A 16,979-nucleotide genomic window follows, 5' to 3' on the forward strand; every position below is an offset into this window, starting at 1 on the left:
ATAATTAAAACACGGCAAGGAAAAATTTGCGAGATACAGCTAAAGCAGGGTGCTTCCAGGAAACTTTGTAGTTTTAAGTGTTTATACGGAAAAATAAGAAACAATTAAAAACAATGGTTCAAGTTTGCATCCAAAGAAAATAGCAATTGGTTTAAATAAGATCCAAAATAAGAAACTGAAATTACACAGCACTGAAAACTAAGCTGAGCGAGAAATTTTTAAAAGATGCGTAAAATTCATAAACCCCTACTGAGACTGGATGAGAAATAAAAAGAAAATTCAAACGACCAATATTATGAATGTAAAAGGGGGTATGACTGCCCACCTGAAAGACAGGAAAATGGTAACAAGGGACCACAAGCCCCTTTCAAGTTTCAATTTCCACCTCCAGATGTTTTGTTGTTTCCCCTGATGAACTCTATAATACCTATCCTGACATTCTTTTACCAGTGTTACACAAATTCTTTTACAAAATAGACAAGGAGGCAAGTTTTGCTAACTCACTCTAGGTAGCCAGCATTAGTTACCCTCATCCCAAAAGTCACAGGGGAAAAAAAAAAAAAGCACAGGTGAATATCTCTCATAGCCCTAGAAATCTTTTTTTTTTTTTTAAGGCATCTCTTTAAAAACCCTTTTGTTTATTTATTTGACAGAGAGAGACACAGTGAGAGAGGGAACACAAGCAGGCGGAGTGGGAGAGGGAGAAGCAGGCTTCCCGCTGAGCAGGGAGCCCGATGCGGGACTTGATCCCAGGACCCTGGGATCATGACCTGAGCCGAAAGCAGGTGCTTAATGACTGAGCAACCCAGGCGCCCCACAGCCCTAGAAATCTTTAATTTCATTCTAGGAAGTCAAATCCTACCAAATATAAAACGATGATCTAGTGTGATTAAGTGGGTTTTTTTTTCCAAGAATGTAATGTTGTTTTGAGTGATTGATTAATAATGCATTAATGTATAATCACCACATTAAGGGACTAAAGGAGAAAAGTCATAGGATCCTCTCAATGGTTGTGGGAAAAGTAATTGAGAAAATTGACTCCCCTTTCAAAGGAAAACGCTCAGCACGGTAGGAATGGGAGAGTTTCACTTAGGTGATAAAGCCCATCTACAAAAAAACTCCAATTAACAGCACACTGAATGCTTTTACCCTATCATCAGAAGCTAGGAAAGGCTGCCCTTTGTCTCCACTTGTCTCCACTCGATATTTTCCTGGATCTTGTAGCTAATGTCAAAGGTAAAGAGAACTGACAAAAGCCATACAGGTTTAAAAAGAAGGAAGAGTGCCTTTCTGCATGGAAACACGACTGTGCTTGTAGAAAATCCAATGGAATCTACAAAGAAACTAGAAGGAGGAAGAAATGAGTTGAGCAAGTTTCCCGTGTAAAGGTCAATATACAAAAGGCAACGGCTTTGTCTGTGTGCTACCAAATACCAACACGTGTATCATGCATACGTCCGATATAGGTACATATACAAGGCTTTTAAGCCAGGCTAGATCCTGCACCCACCTGGTGTGTGTCTCCCGTCCTTGGACCTGGGAGATCATTCACAGACTGCGGTGTAGTCAGCTGCAAGTCTTCCTTAGACAAGAAATGCCTGATGGTGCTATGCCGACCATTGTTACTCTCTGCAAAGGGAAAAGAATGAGAAATACAAGGCATGCAGATGAAAAGGGAAGTAAATTAGCTTTATTCATAGACTCACGATTCAGAGAAAACATTATTGTGTATGTAGAAAATCTTAAGGAACCTACACAGAAACTTCCAGAAGGGAGGTGATAGAATGTTGTATCTGTGTGCTCATAGCATGTTCTGTAAACTACCAATGTACTATTGAAAAATAAACTTCACAAACCCCATACAGTCCTTATGAATAAATTAGCAAAAGCTGTGGAAGACCTATAGCCACAAAACTATAATAAGGGTGGTTGTGAACTTTCTCTTCAAAGTCCAGAAAATAGATATTATAGGTTTTGTGGATCATAGATCTCAGTCACATATTTCTGTGTGTGTTTGAGTGTGTTTGTGTGAGAGTGTGTGTGTGTGCACGGGCATGCGTTCATGTGTACAAGTATTTTCAGTTGTTAGCATGTTTCTTAGCTCTCTGGTCTTACAAAAACAGGCTATGGGTTGAATCTGACCCAGAGGCCTTGGTGTTGGCTGCTAGTACAGAATATCGCTGACAGAAAATTCCAAAGGCCTAAATATATGGAGATATATACCATGTTTGTGGCCCGGAAAAGTTAATATTGGTAAATTGTCCATTTTGACTAGGACTCCGAAACCTGACCTATGGAGTTATCCCAAGCAATGTTGGGGCCCTTGGGGCGTAAGGATTTTCAGTGCAGGGGATCCTGTGCCCACCTGATGGGCGTCCCCTAGGCCCGCACTGGAGAAGACAGATCCCAGACAGCTGTGTGGTTCGCTGCACGATGCAACTGCAAGAGAAATCTGCCATGGAGATGTAGTGACAACTGGTGGTCCCTGCCTCCATCTCTGAGAGACTGAGGCCCAGTGTGGTCAAGGCCCACTTAGAAGTTGAACCGAATTAGCCCTCCTAGAGGTCAGTGCATGTGCTCATCACAGGTGTGCCCCCAGCTAAGTACCTTAAGGACTGTTAAAAAAAAAAAGGACCGGGTGATGTGCACATGAGGAGGAGTCACCAGGGTCTGATGGTTCAAGGCTGGATGTGTAGAATCAGACAGCTTGGGTCAAGCCCTGGCAGGGCCACTACCACCTGTGTGGGCTGAGGAACGTTCTAGGCCTTCCATATGGTTTTGCCAAACTTGTAAAGCTAAGAGAAGAGGCTCTGCCTGCCAGGAAAGGGTGATGCGGGGAGGCAGCATCCGAGTAGGTCAGAGCCCCGGGGGGCTGCCTCAGAAACCAGCCCAGCGGGGCAGCTCATACTGCGGGCTCAGGCCTTCCAGGGCCTCCAGAATGTGCGGCGGCCCCAGAGAAGATCCCAGAGGTCGGGTCCTGAGCTCCCCGCGGGCGGCGGCGGGGGGCTGGCATAACCGCTGTCCTCCGCGGCGGTTGGAAGGATGCGGCTGGCGACTCTCGCGCCCGCCGCTGCTGTGTCCCGTGTCCCTCGCCCCCCGGGGCACTGGCCCTGCTGCCGCCTCCCTGGAGCCCTGGGTCCCTCAGTTCCCGGGGCCGACGCCCCCGCTTCCCCCGCATCCGGCCGTACCTGGCCCTGCCGCCGAGCCCGCTCCCCGCTCCCCGCTCCGAGGGTCGGGGCCCCGGTACTCGGGGGCGACGCGCGCTGCCCTCGGGGACCGGAGAGAGAGAGCGCGGAGGTTCCAGGGCTCCGAGGCCGCGGCGGCCGCCCGGACCCAGACGCCCAGGAGGCCGGTCCCGGTTCCGGGGAGGTCAACCCCGCCGTCCTGGACGGTCCCCACGGAGCGCGGGCGACACCCGGTGCCACCGGCTGCAGCCCCGTGCGCGCAGCCCGAGGCGACCGAGTCCCGCGGACCCGGACCGTTGCCCTCGCCCTTTGCCCTCACTGCCTTTCTCTCCAGCCTTCCGCCCTCTGCGCGCCCGTTCTCTGTCCCCGCCCGTGGCCCTCCTGAGCGGTGGGGCAGGGCGCGGGGCTCGGGTGCTAGGACACCTCGCTGAGTTTTCTATGGAGTCCAGGGATTCTCCTGCACACAGAGGGCTCTTCCCGGAAGCTTCCGCCGCCAGCTTCACCCGCCCGCCGGCGTCCCTCAGGGTCCCCCATGGGGCCTGGGTCACCCCTGTCCTGCCCCTCACTTTGGATGCTTGCAGGCATCTGGCATTGCACCCCTCTTTCCTCTGTTGCCTCGCAGAGCTGGAATCTGAGCCCACAGTCCTGGTGGTCCTCTTGGAGTCTCTCCTCCCCTTGCAGGCGGACTCGCAGCAGGTGATGTGTTTGCTGGCACTTCAAATAGTCCTAATAAAGCCAGAGCCAGAAATGCTGTCACTCTCCCCAAATTTCCAAATGTTCACCAACCCAGAAGCTCTCCAAACCCAGTCCTTTTGGGTTTTCATGGATGCTTCCTTGCACAGTCATTATTGACTAAACCAATGAATGATGAACCTCCAGTGGCTCTCTCCTCCCCAGAGGGTGGAGTGGGATCGGGTGAATGTTCCAATTCCCTGATCACACGGTTGTTTCTCCCGTGGACTAGCCCTGCCCTTGGATGGGGTCCAAAAGTCACCTTCATTAATAAGACACCCTTTTTACCTGTATGGCTCTGAAGAGTTTCGGGAACTGTGGATAAAAAGTATAACTAAGAAATATATATTTGATCATTCAAATGATCCAGGGCCTGCAAGCACCTAAAGTGAGGGGCAGGACAAGGGTGACACAGACCCGATGGGGGACATCATTCAAATATATATTTCTTATAAATCATTATATGGCAGCTATAAATCCTCACCTTGACTTGTATTCAGAATTGAGCCCAGTTCAATTGAGACTGAAGTCTAGTATCCCTATTGCAATAGTTCCTGAAGAAATTCTGCTTTTACCCATTTACTGTCTGGCTCTGTTTTTTGTTTTTGTTTTTGCTTTGTTCTGTTTTAACATATGTAAGCATATGAATTAAGAAATAAATTCAGAAATAAATCAGGATAAAACAGTGTTGCTCCTGGATTGGAAACCCAGACTGGGAGGTGTTCTGTTTGAACCAGTGGCGCAGCAGAGCATCTACCTAACTCCCTCCCCCAGATTCCCCCTGATGGTCTTGTCTGGAGTGTTTTTCTCTCTCATCCTTGAACAAATAAACTGAGTCTCACAAACTGAACTCTAAAGCTTCAGTCTACATATATTTGGGAAGAATCAAGATAACATCTATTAGGTCCCGGCTAATAGGGAGCACACTTTCTATCAGACTGACATCCCCATGTTTTGCAGCTTTGGAGGACATCTGAAATAAGCTCTCTAAACATTTGTGATCAGTTGTATACTACACTTCGTGGAAAAATCAGGGCGTCTCTTTACGAGGAATGAGATTCCTTTCAGTTCTAAGAGCTTGGGGGCACCGTTTCTCAGCATGTAGACCTTCTTTGCCCTTGCCCAGTGGCCCGCAGTGGAGCTACTGACCAAGGCCCGTGACCTATGGGAACTACATTACCCATGTGCCCCTGCGCCGCGCTTCTGCAGCGCTGCGCCAATGAAGGCCCGGCCATGGAGAGACGCCTTTCCGAGCAGGCGGAAGTGCCTAGGCAGGACTTCCGGCTTCTTCTGGAGGCGGTCAGTTTTGTCGTTCTTGAGCCTGGCCACCTGATGTAATTTTTTTTTTTTTTTTTTTTTGAACACCACATGAGCTTTATTTGTACAGTCTGTAAGATTTCTAGATCTGTCCCAGTGAGGGAAAAAGGGGCCTCTTAAACCTGTTACTAAAATGCAAATTAATAACTGTTGAACACACAGTGTTGACAAATAATTGTTAGACCCTATTTTTACTACTGTGATCATCGGAGGGAAAAAAAAAAACCTTTTCCTAAGATACTCAGATGCAAAGGGCAGGCAGTGTTGGAATCCCCCTCAGTGATCCTGCACCACTCTGGAAAATATGCCTTCGGGCTCTTTCCCATCCCCCAGGGCAGCAGCAAATCCTTCCTGTCGCCTCCTTTTGGCCAAAGCAGCCAAAGATTTAAAAGTCTTTGGTTCATAGATGGCTAGATCCGCAAGTACTTTCCTGTTGAGCTCCACCTGGCACTTAATTAAATTGACCATGAATGCTGGGTACTTCAGGCCGTGTTCCTGGGAGGCAGCTGTAATTCGATTAATCCAGAGTGTCCTCATGTTCCTCTTCTTCAGTCTTCGCGCTTTTGTGCATTTCACAAGCGCTCTGGTCACAGCTCTCACCGCCAGCTTGTAGCACCGATTCTTCCTTCCCCGGAAGTGCCGCGCATGCTGCAGCACCTCCTGGACCCGCCAGTAGCGGTCCGTGAGGCGGCTCCGCAGCCACAGCTGCGCGGAGAGGAAGACCATGGCGCCCGCGAGCCGGCTTCTCCGCTCAGCCGCGCACGCGCCGCGCCGCACCGCCTCCAGCGGAAGCGGTGGCGGCCACCTGATGTAATTCTTAAGTAGTTGGTGGAACCCAAGATAAAGTGAGCGGGAGACGCAGAAGTAGATGTGTCCCCACTGACAGAGGCGGTTCTGAGACTTGGTGAGAGTGCCGCTTGGGGTGACCCCGTGCGTCTGGCTGAGCCCGCAGCGCTCTGGCCTGTTTCCTGGCAACTCCCCGCTTTGCCTCACCAACGAGCCTTGATGGTTGTGTTTGCCCTGATGGACCCCGCGCAAGTTGGTGCTGCATCCTCCACACCGACTCCCGTGGGAACTCCTACCTCTGAATCCTAAAGATCCGAATGAGGAGTGCCTGCACGGTTCACTTCAGTCTGGCCCTTTGTTTAGAACCTTGGCTCCTTCTTGGCGGGGGTGCCCATTTTTGACCGTCGGTGTGATGAGGCGTGGAACAGTATTACAGGCAGAGGAACTATCATATGCAGAGGTTTGGAAGTGAGATCGAGTGGAGTGCTCGGGAAACCTGGGGCCTGTCTCTTATATACAGGAAAACAGATTGGGAGTGGTGTGGCAGCCTGAGCAGTTAGGCCTTCGTTCCGAGGGTGATGGTAGCCATGGAGCGTTGTGAACTGAGAGACTTGATCTGAGGTAGGATTTTAAAAGGTTCCCAAAGGCTGCTCAGTGTAGAACGGACCTGGCAGAGGGATGAGGAGAGTCGAAGTGGGAAAAGCTGGAGAAAGCTCCTGCAAGAGAGTCTGGAGCCCTACCATGAGGCTAGACCAAAGCAGTAGCCAGAGGACTGTCAGAGTAAAATGGCCGCTGGACAAAGTTAAAAGGAGCAAAGACGACCATTCAAGGCTATTGCAATAGGAGAGGGAGTGAACTCAACTCCCTTGAAACAAAAGACAGGAGTGTTTTTAAGTGCCAGAGTGAGCCACTGAAAAAGTACTGGAGGACACCAACCAGATGGGGAGGTTGATCAGTGGAATCTGTGGAGCACATGGAGTTACTCAGGAGTAACCCTTTTTGCAAATCTTTTTCTCTGTGATTAAGACATATGTGTTTTCTAATTGGTATCTATTGAAGTTAAATGCTCTTAAGAAAAGGGAGGTTAGGGGCCTATAGTCAGGAAGAAACCTGAATAAAGTTTACTTAGGCTGAGGAAATGTTAAGGCTGGCTTGGTCAGGGGGTAGAAATGATAGAATACAAGGTAGACTTTAAGGAAAGAGGACTATTTTAAGGATAGAGGACTAGCGTCCATCCACCTGCCCAGGCCTAGCCCCCATACCCCCTATTTTTAACTTAAGGAACACCATTTATTTTTTAAAATTAAGCAATCACTATTCCTCTGATTGTGTTCCTGTAGGTAGCCAATTAAAGTTTTTTAAAAAAAGATTTTATTTATTAGAGAGTGAGCACAAGCAGGGGGAGAGGCAGGCAGAGGGAGAAGGAGAAGAAGACTCCCCAGTGAGCAGGGAGCCCGATGCAGGGCTCCATCCCAGGACCCTGGGATCATGACCCGAGCTGAAGGCAGATGCTTAACTGACTCAGCCACCCAGGCACCCCAGTGAATTAAGATTGTATTTTTTTTATTTAAAAAAAATTTTTTTAAAGATTTCATTCATTTATTTATTTGACAGAAAGCACCAGCAGGGGAAGTGTCAGGCAGAGGGAGAGAGAGAAGCAGGCTCCCTGCTGAGCAGGTGGAGCCCAACATGGGGCTCGATCCCAGGACCCCAGGATCATGACCCGAGCCGAAGGCAGTCGCTTAACCAACTGAACCACCCAGGTGCCCCTAATTAAGATTTTAAATGTATGGATTTAACAAGGTAAACTTATGAAAGCACTTAATACTTGGTTTACCCCTTAATATGTAACTAAGCAGTATACTAATATACTAAAATCAAGTCTTAAATATCATATTTTCTTAAATGCATAAAGGTAGCTGAAACACGTTCAAAATTTCAAAGTCTGTCACTTAATTTGCATTGAGAACACTGACAAAAGCCCTAATTCTATGGATAGCATACACTCAGCACTTAATATGTACTAATGTGTTTGATCCCAACTCCAGCACTGTGAGTTTGGTCCCCTTACTATCCCCATTTTTCAGAAGAAGACACTGAAGCACAGAGAGATTGAATTGTCCAAACTCACACAGCTAATGAGGTCAAACTAAAGACAGGCTCATAAATTAGACATTTGGGTCAGTGATAAATGTTTGGATGAACCCTTGAGACCCTGCCATGGATAGCTGTCACTCACAGTCTTATTCTCACAGGGACCCATGGCTGAAGGAATGTTTGTGGACCATGCACAGGTGAGTGGAGGGTATCTCAGGCCCTCACCCAACCCATTTTCACCCATATAGTCTCTGGGATTGCGGTGTCCCAGAATGCTGCACCTGTTGCCCCCATGGCTATTGGGACTAGGGCCCCTGGATTCCTTGAGACTCAGGGTCCTGAACCCACACCAGGGGTTTCCATTTCTGACAACCAGTAGAATGCTATTTAGGAAGGGTTATAGACGCAGAGATGAGCATTTGCCGATACTTGTAGGTGAAACAGAGTTGGCAGGATTCAGGGAACTGCACGTATCCCATTATATCTGGTAAAGAAATGTAGGAATCAGCCTAGAACGGCAGACTAAGGAACTGTGCCTGTATTCTGAGGAATTTTGGAATGTTGGAAATTCAGAGTAGAGGAGGGAGGTGGTCTGAATCAGGACTTAACAGACTTCCTCTGGCTTCAGACTGGAGAACAGAGAGTAGGGGTGAGGGAGGCGGGTACTGAATAGTTCAGGTGAGTATTGGTAGTGTCTGGATCAGGTTGTTGGTTGTAGAGGTGGGAAAAACTTAGGGCTTCTGGATTTGTTTGTACAGTAGGTCTGACTGCTTTCTGTTACGGAGGATGAAAGAGAGAGGAGACAGGGATAACTCCAAGGGTTTGGCTTTTGCAGCTGGAAGGCAAGAGGTGCCATCAACTGAAATGTAGGATGTAGTCATTTGTAGGCGTACTTTTCAGAGGGAGTATCAGGAGTTCGGTTTGAACATGTTGAGTATGAGGAGTTCCAGGACTTCAAAGTGGAGGCACTGATGGGCAAGAAGATGCACACAAATCTGCATTTGAGTGTAGGGCTCAGGCTCAAGACACCACAAGGTGATGGCCTGTGTGGGAACAAGGTTTGAACTGTGAATCACATTTATGAGGGGACATCTTCAGGTCATGGTGGCAAAGGTGTCTTGGGCACCTGAATGGGGTTGGTGAGCATCACAAGGACAGATCACAAGGATAGATGAGGGAGACTGGTGGCCGTGGGAGAGAGGTGGGGCTTGTAGAGGGCCGAGGCTTCCACAGGGGAATGGACCTGAGATGGATGTGGAAGCACAACAGTGATGGGAATGAGATGACAGGGAGACCAAGGCCAGTGCTTACTCAGCCCTCTAAGGGCTGGCCAGCCTACTTTGGTGACCTTGAGGGGCCTGGAGGGTTTTACACAGGCTGGTAGATCAACCCAGGAGCAAACAGGAGAGTCACTGAAGGCCAGGGGACAGTGGGGTGGAGTGTTGGGTGAGGCTTGGCTGGAGAGAGGAAGGCTGAGACTGGTGAGCAATGTGTACAGCACACAGCTGAAGAGGCTTAAGGTGTTTGACCCCTTGCATGTGCTTCCACGGGGCCGAGGCTGAAGCAGGAAAGGACGTGGTGAAGAGGCCTTTAAAGCAGGACTAGGGGCTTCCTCTGCCAGTGTGGGCCACCCGAGGTCCAGGGCAGGATGGATCCTGATCCTATTTGCCAAACACTCCGGGTGCCAAGGGCAGGGTGGCATGTGGGGTGGCTAGGAACATACTGTGGATGTGGGCTGGGATGGAGGAGGTGGCCATGACGGTGGGGGTTGGAGATGGGAGGGCAGTGTGGTCCATGGAGTGATGAGCTCAGTGGAGGGAGGGAGACCTGAGGGTCCCAGGGCCTTGCTCATAGCAGCTTAAGGGGGAAAGCTGAGCCCATGTTTGGTTGTGTCTGGGAGGCATGCTCTGGGAACCCCTGGGGATCTTGCTAGCAAGAGAGGAGGTGGGGCCTCTCATGTCACACCCAGTGCTTAAATGACATTTATTTATCTGCCTTCGTGCCTGCGTGGGCATGATACGGGGTGACAGAGTGATCAGTAGGAAAGAGGAGAGAGCTAGAATCAGTGGCATCTGGGCCTTGCATATCCTGTCAGTTTAGGAGCTGGGGTGGGGGGCAGGGAGTGGATGTTTGGGGGGTAGACTGAGGGTCCCAGTGAGAGGTGGCTCAGGGACATAGTCTTCATGATGGTAGGCTGCTGTGACCTTTGAGCATGTGGCTATGGACTTGTCTCAGGAAGAGTGGAAGTTCCTTGATGGGACTCAGAGACTCCTGTGCCAGGATGTGATGCTAGAGAACTTTGCACTTGTGGCCTCACTGGGTAGGTCTCTCAGGCTCACCCCAGCATCTTTGACTGGGCTCTCTCCTTCCTCCTTTCTCCAGGAGCTGCTCTTTCCTTCTCACAGCCGGACTGTGGACATTGCTCCCCTAAACTTTTCTATGTAGGTGCTGTGGGTGCCAGGCTGGGCAGAGTACACTTCCCCTTCCTCTCCCCAAGCCCTTCAGCATACCTGAAGATGTGTAGGGAAGGCTATGGGGGGTAGGAAGTCTTTCAGTGAAACCAGTTGGTCCCACCAGACTCGGCCTCACCCTGGCAGAGTGACTGTCCAGATTCAATGCAACTCTGCCCCAGATTCTAGCCACTTCTCTCTAGTGGGCGTTTCCTCGTGAAATTGCAGCCAGAAATTGCACACACCAACATAGTCACTTCTCGTGGGGACCACTGGGCTATTCCTGTAAGACACTCCTCCAAGGTTCTTTGGTAATACTAGTTTTCTTTCCTGTGGTCTGTCATGGGGCGGGTTACTCTGCATCAGGGCTGTCCACTCGTCTTCCCTTTAGGACTTGCATCTTCCCAGATATGCATAGTTGTCCAGCTGGAGCTGTGGGGAGAGACATGGGTGCCTGACAGCTCAGCTGTGACTCCAGCCACAGCAAGAGAGCCCTGGGTGGGGTGGGGGGCGTTGACTCTGCTAAGTGGGAAGTAGGAGATGGCTCAGTGTCAGGGCCAAATTCAGATCATACCAGGAACCTCTCCAGTGCCCATCATTGTATTCATACCAAGGACTAGGCATAACTCATTTCTGTCCTTTAGTCCCATTCTTGACATTTTGCCCTGTTAGTATTCCTCCTCTGACTCTGGTCACCCATATCTGGTCTCCAGGTCTCCCCTGTTCCTCTCCACTGCTCCCTCTGAAGTGCTGTCCAACACTGAGCTGCACAAAATGGGTTGTGAGATGTGCACATACCCTGAGTGCTTCATGAATACCAGCTCCTCGGTTGCAGTCAGTTTCCCCAGGGTCTGAACGTCCTTCTCATCGCTCACGTGCCACCAGCAGACAAACCCCTGCTGAAAGCCATTTGTGGAGAAGTGAGTTGGAGACCCAGCCTCTCCCTCCTTGTGCTGCATCCCCATCACTGTGTCCTTGCCCATGGTAGAGCTACCCATGGAATGTTCTTCATTGTATGGGCTTGCAGGCTCAGTACTGCACCACAGACCCTCCTCACTCTAACTTCAGCCCCTTGTTGCCCGACCTGTGTGCTCATTCTTGGGTTTGTAAGACAAACCTTAGTGACGGGGCTGCCCTCTCCCACTGAAGTCTGCATGTACTTCACCAGCATTTCTCTGCTTTCACAGCACTGGTTTCAAATGGAGGATGCGGGAGGGGACTTTTTCAAGGAGGAAAATTTAGGGATTTTTTTTTAAGGTCAAGGCTTGCAAGGTAGATCCACTAAACAGAAGGCCCACCCCGCCCGGAGTTGTGCCCAGTTGTGAAAGACATTTTACTCCTGACTGGGCACCAGGAAATACCCTCCAGGCAAAAACTGCACGCTGGTGGCATATGGGAGACAACTCTCGTGCCCTCTTGGAGATTGTATTATTTTCTTTGGGTAAATACCCAGAAGTGGTATTGCTGGGTCATATGGTAGCTTTCTTTATAATTTTCTGAGGGATCTCCATACTGTTTTCCTTCTTTCTTTCTTTTTCTTTCTCTCTTTCTTTCTTTCTTTCTTTCTTTCTTTCTTTCTTTCTTTCTTTCTTTCTTTCTTTCTTTCTTTCTTTCTTTCTTTCCTTCCTTCCTTCCTTCCTTCCTTCCTTCCTTCCTTCCTTCCTTCCTTTTTCTTTCTTTCTTTCTTTCTTTCTTTCTTTCTTTCTTTCTTTCTTTCTTTCTTTTTCTTTCTTTCTTTCTTTTGTAAAGATTTTATTTATTTATTTGACAGAGAGAGAGAGACAGCGAGAGAGGGAACCCAAGCATGGGGAGTGGGAGAGGGAGAAGCAGGCTCCCCGCCGAGCAGGGAGCCCGATGCGGGGCTCGATCCCAGGACCCTGGGATCATGACCTGAGCTGAAGGCAGACGCTTAAGGACTAAGCCACCCAGGGCCCCCTCCATACTGATTTCCATAGTGGCTCCACCACTTTAAATAACTACCGAAGGTGCACAAAGGCTCCCTTCTCTCCACATCCTCCCCAACGCTTGTTATCTCTTATCTCTTCGGTAATAGTCATCCTGACAGGTGTGAGGTGATATCTCGTTGTGGTTTTGATTTGCGTTTCCCTGATGATGAGTGACGTTGAGCATCTTTGCATGTACCCATTGGCCATTTGCCTGTCTTCTTTGGAAAAATGTCTATTCAGGTCCTTTGCCCATTTTTAAATTGTATTGGGTGTTTCTTTGTTGTTGTTATTTGGTTGTATGAGTTTTAAATATTTTAGATATTAACTCCTTATTAGCTGTATGGTTTGCAAATGTTTTCTCCCATTCTGTAGGTTGCCTCTTCATTTTGTTGGTTGTTTCATTTGCTATGCAGAATCTTTTCGATTTGAAGCAGTCCCACTTGTTTATTTTTGCCTGTGTTCTAGCGCTTTAGTTGTCCTATCTAAAAAATCATTACTGGGGCGTCAAATAAATAAATCTTTAATAAATAAATAAATAAGAAATAAAAAATCATTACCAAGGCTAGTATCAGGGAGCTTACTACCTATATTTTCTTCTAGGAGTTTATCATTTCAAGTCTTCCATTTAGGTCTTTGATGCATTTCAAGTTAATTTTTGTGTATAGTGCAAGGTAGGGATCCATTTTAATTCTTTTGCATGTGGATATCCAAATTTTTAGCACCACTTATGGAAAAAAAATCTTTTCCCCATTGTGTATTCCTGGTGCCATTATGAAAGATTAGTTGACAATACCTGTGTGGGTTCATTTCTGGGCTCTCTGTTCTGTTCCATTGGTCCATGTGTCTGTTTTTATGCCAGTACCATATGTTTGGATTACTATGAATTTGTAATATAGTTTGAAATCGGTAAGTGTGATGCCTTTTGCTTTGTTCTTTCTCAAGATTGCTGTGGCTATTCAGGGTCTTTTGTGGTTCCATATGAATTTTAGGATTTAAAAAAATATTTGTGAAAAATGCTGTTGGAACTTTTAAAGGGATTGCATGGAATGTGCAGATCACTTTGGGTGAAATGGGCATTTTGAAAGTATGAATTCTTCCATTCCATGAACATAGGATATTATTACATTTATTTGAGTTTAATTTCTTTCATCAGTGCCTTATAGTTTTTAGTGTACAGGTCTTTGACCTCCTTGATTAAATTTATTCCTAATCATTTTATTATTTTTAATACTGTGGTAAATGGTAAATGGGATGCTTACTGCATTTCTCTTTCAGGTAGTTCGTTGTTAGTGTATAGACACACAACTGAATTTTCTTTGTTGATTGTGTATGCTACAAATTTACTAAATCCATTTATTAGTTCTAACAGTTTTTTAATAGTGTATTTGAGTTCTCTATATGTAAGAAAATCTATCTGTAAACAGAGACAATTTTACTTAATCCTTTCCAATTTAGGTACCTTTTATATTTTGTTCTTGCCTGCCTGCTCTGGTTAGGACTTTTAGTACTATTTTAGGAGGAGTAGTGAGAGTGGGCACCCTTCTGTTCCTGATCTTAGAAGAAAAGGCTTTTGGATTTTTGCCATTGAGTATGTTAGCTGTGGGCCAGTCATATATGGACTTTTATTATGTTGAATTACATTCCTTTTATACCTAATTTGTTAAAAGTTTTTGTCATGAAGGGTGTTGAATTTTGTTTAATATTTTCCCTTCATTTATTGAGATGATTATATTATTTTTGTCCTTCATCCTGTTAATATGGTGTATCACATTTCTTGGCTTTCATGTTAAATCATCCTTGCAGTCCTTGGCATAAATCCCACTTGATCATTGTATGGGATTCTTTCAATGTGCTGTTGGATTCAGGTTGCTAGTATTCTTTTGAAGATTTTTGCATCTGTGTTCATCAGGATATTGACCTGTAATTTTCTTTTATTGTAGTATACTTGTCTGGCTTTGGTGTCATAGTATCACTGACCTTGTGAAATAAGTTGGAATTATTCTTTCCTCTTCCGTTTTTGGAACAGTTTGATAAGGATTGGTGTTAGTTTTTTTAATGTCTGGTAAAATTCACCAGTGAAACCATCTGTTCATGGGTTTTATTTGTTCAAAGAATTTTTATTACTATTTCAGTGTCTTTACTGAATATAGATCTAGTCAGATTTTCCATTTCTTCATGATTCAATCTTTTCAGGGTTTTTTTTTTAAGATTTTATTTATTTATTTGACAGAGAGAGACACAGTGAGAGAAGGAACACAAGCAGAGGGAGTGGGAGAGGGAGAAGCAGGCTTCCCGCTGAGCAGGGAGCCCGATGCGGGGCTGGATCCCAGGACCCTGGGATCATGACCTGAGCCAAAGGCAGACGCTTAACGACTGAGCTACCCAGGCGCCCCATCAATCTTTTCAGTTTTATGTTTCTAGGAATTTATTCATTTCTTCTAGGTTGTCCAGTTTTTTATTGTAACCAATCCTGAGCACCTCTGCCTGATGTGCAGCAAAGCCAATCACTGAGACATCAGGTATGCCTCAAGGGAAGGGTTTGAGAGGCAGCCAGATGAGAGGAGATGGGAGGGCAGGCCTCAAATCTACCACCCGAAAGGGGGAGAGAACAAATTTTTTATAATCATAGGGGTGGAGATTACATACATATTGATGAAGAGGGCAGGGGAAATTATGACTATTCATGAGGAAAGACTGAGTATGTGCATGGAGCAAACATATTTGTAACATACAACCCACGTTCATTTCGGTGTGGTGACTTAATATCAGGACAGGGCAAAATTCAGCCCCTGATGTCAGGACATTGTCTTAGGACAGGGAGAAAGGGCTATGGGCATGCTCCAAGAGCAGATAAAAACTAGATGGAGGGGCGCCTGGGTAGCTCAGTCGTTAAACGTCTGCCTTCGGCTCAGGTCCGGATCCCAGGGTCCTGGGATTGAGCCCCACATCGGGCTCCCTGCTCGGCGGGAAGCCTGCTTCTCCCTCTCCTACTCTCCCGGCTGTGTTCCCTCTCTCACTGTGTCTCTGTCAAATAAATAAATAAAATCTTAAAAGAAAAACAACCAAAACTAAATGGGGTCTTGGGCTTGTTATCTCCAGGAAGGAATGCAAAGCCTTGCTTGTTTCTAGGCTGGAACCATATCAGTTGACCTTGAGTCCAAGTTTCTGCAGAGACAGCTAGTGGATGTGTTAGTGGGGTCTTAAAAGACACAATAGCTGATTGGGGAGAAACAGTTCTCTGAAAAATAAGCTTTAAATATTCTGCTAGTTTCAACCTCATTAACCCTATGGCACACGGTTTCATTATCTTAAAATTGTTCATAGCATTTTCTTTTGATCCTTTGTATTTCTGTGGTATCAGTTGTAATGTTTCCTTGTTCATTTCTGTTGTTGTTTATTTGAATCTTCCCCCTTTTATTCTTAAGTGTAGCTAAAGGAATATCAGTTTTGTTTATATTTTCGGAAAGCCAACTCTTAGTTGTTTTTATCTTTTTTATTGTTTTTTTAATTTTCTATTTTATTTATTTCTGCTCTCATCTTTGTTATTTCCTTCCTTCTGCTAACTTTGGGCTTAGTTTGTTCTTTTTTTTTTTTTTTTGAAATTTAAAAGGAAATCTTTATTATTTCCGTAATTTGGGATAAAGCAAACACTTCCTTGAGTCCATTATTTTAGGTGATAATGTTTTCCATGAGTATCAGGGCTAAGTATCTGAGTATTTGCCTACATGCTTGTGGGAAGTTTCTGTAGCCTTTTCTTGGCAGGAATTCCAGTTTTTCTGAATTCTTCCCTTTCCTTCAGGTATTCCATTTTGCATTCTTCATAAAAGGCTGGATCATTATAACCAAATCATTAGCCACCCTTCAAGGTCCACTTCATAGCCCATGTTGTTCTTCTTTCAGTCTCACCTTGAACTTGTTCAGAACATCTCTCTCGGGCTTTTTCTCTCATTATTTTAGGAATCAAAACATCCTTTTCGACATGTCTGAGATGCTGCCCTGTGGGGTCGAGCGCCATCTCGGCGGGCGGAGGAAAGCAGCTCCTAGCCGCTCCCGGGCCAGTTTGTTCTTCTTTTTAAAGTTAGCTTGTTTGGGGTGCCTGGATGCCTCAGTCAGTTAAGTGTCTGCCTTTGGCTTGGGTTATGATCCCAGGGTCCTGGGATTGAGCCCTGCGTCGTCGGGCTCCCTGCCCAATGGAGAGTCTGCTTCTCCCTCTCCCTCTGCCCTTCCCCCCAACTCATGCTCTCTCTTGACCTCTCAAATAAATAAATAAAATCTTTAAAAAGTAATAATAAACTCAGGTTGTTTGCTTGAGATTTTTCTTTTCTTTTTTTTTCAAGATTTTTAAAATTTATTTGACAGAGAGAGAGAATAAGCCAGGGGAGTGGCAGGCAGAGGGAGAGGGAGAAGCAGACTCTCCACTGAGCAGAGAGCCTGACGTGGGGCTCAATCCCAGGATCCTGGGATCA

General features: G+C 46.6%; 1 protein-coding gene and 1 pseudogene across 1 annotated transcript; both read right to left on the reverse strand.

The window, feature by feature from the left end:
- Positions 1-5,269: 5,269 nt before the first annotated feature.
- On the reverse strand, positions 5,270-6,009 carry LOC114224448 (large ribosomal subunit protein bL20m). The gene has a single exon (XM_028123671.2). The coding sequence runs from the start codon at positions 5,958-5,960 to the stop codon at positions 5,511-5,513; it is 450 nt and encodes a 149-aa protein (XP_027979472.1). The 5' UTR covers positions 5,961-6,009; the 3' UTR covers positions 5,270-5,510.
- A 10,097-nt stretch (positions 6,010-16,106) lies between these two features.
- On the reverse strand, positions 16,107-16,561 carry LOC114224464 (COX assembly mitochondrial protein homolog pseudogene; annotated as a pseudogene).
- Positions 16,562-16,979: the final 418 nt, after the last annotated feature.

Source organism: Eumetopias jubatus, unplaced genomic scaffold, assembly GCF_037043125.1.
Source record: "Eumetopias jubatus isolate StellerSeaLion01/CBP00866 unplaced genomic scaffold, mEumJub1_p1.0 scaffold_10, whole genome shotgun sequence".
NCBI classification, from domain to species: Eukaryota; Metazoa; Chordata; class Mammalia; order Carnivora; family Otariidae; genus Eumetopias; species Eumetopias jubatus.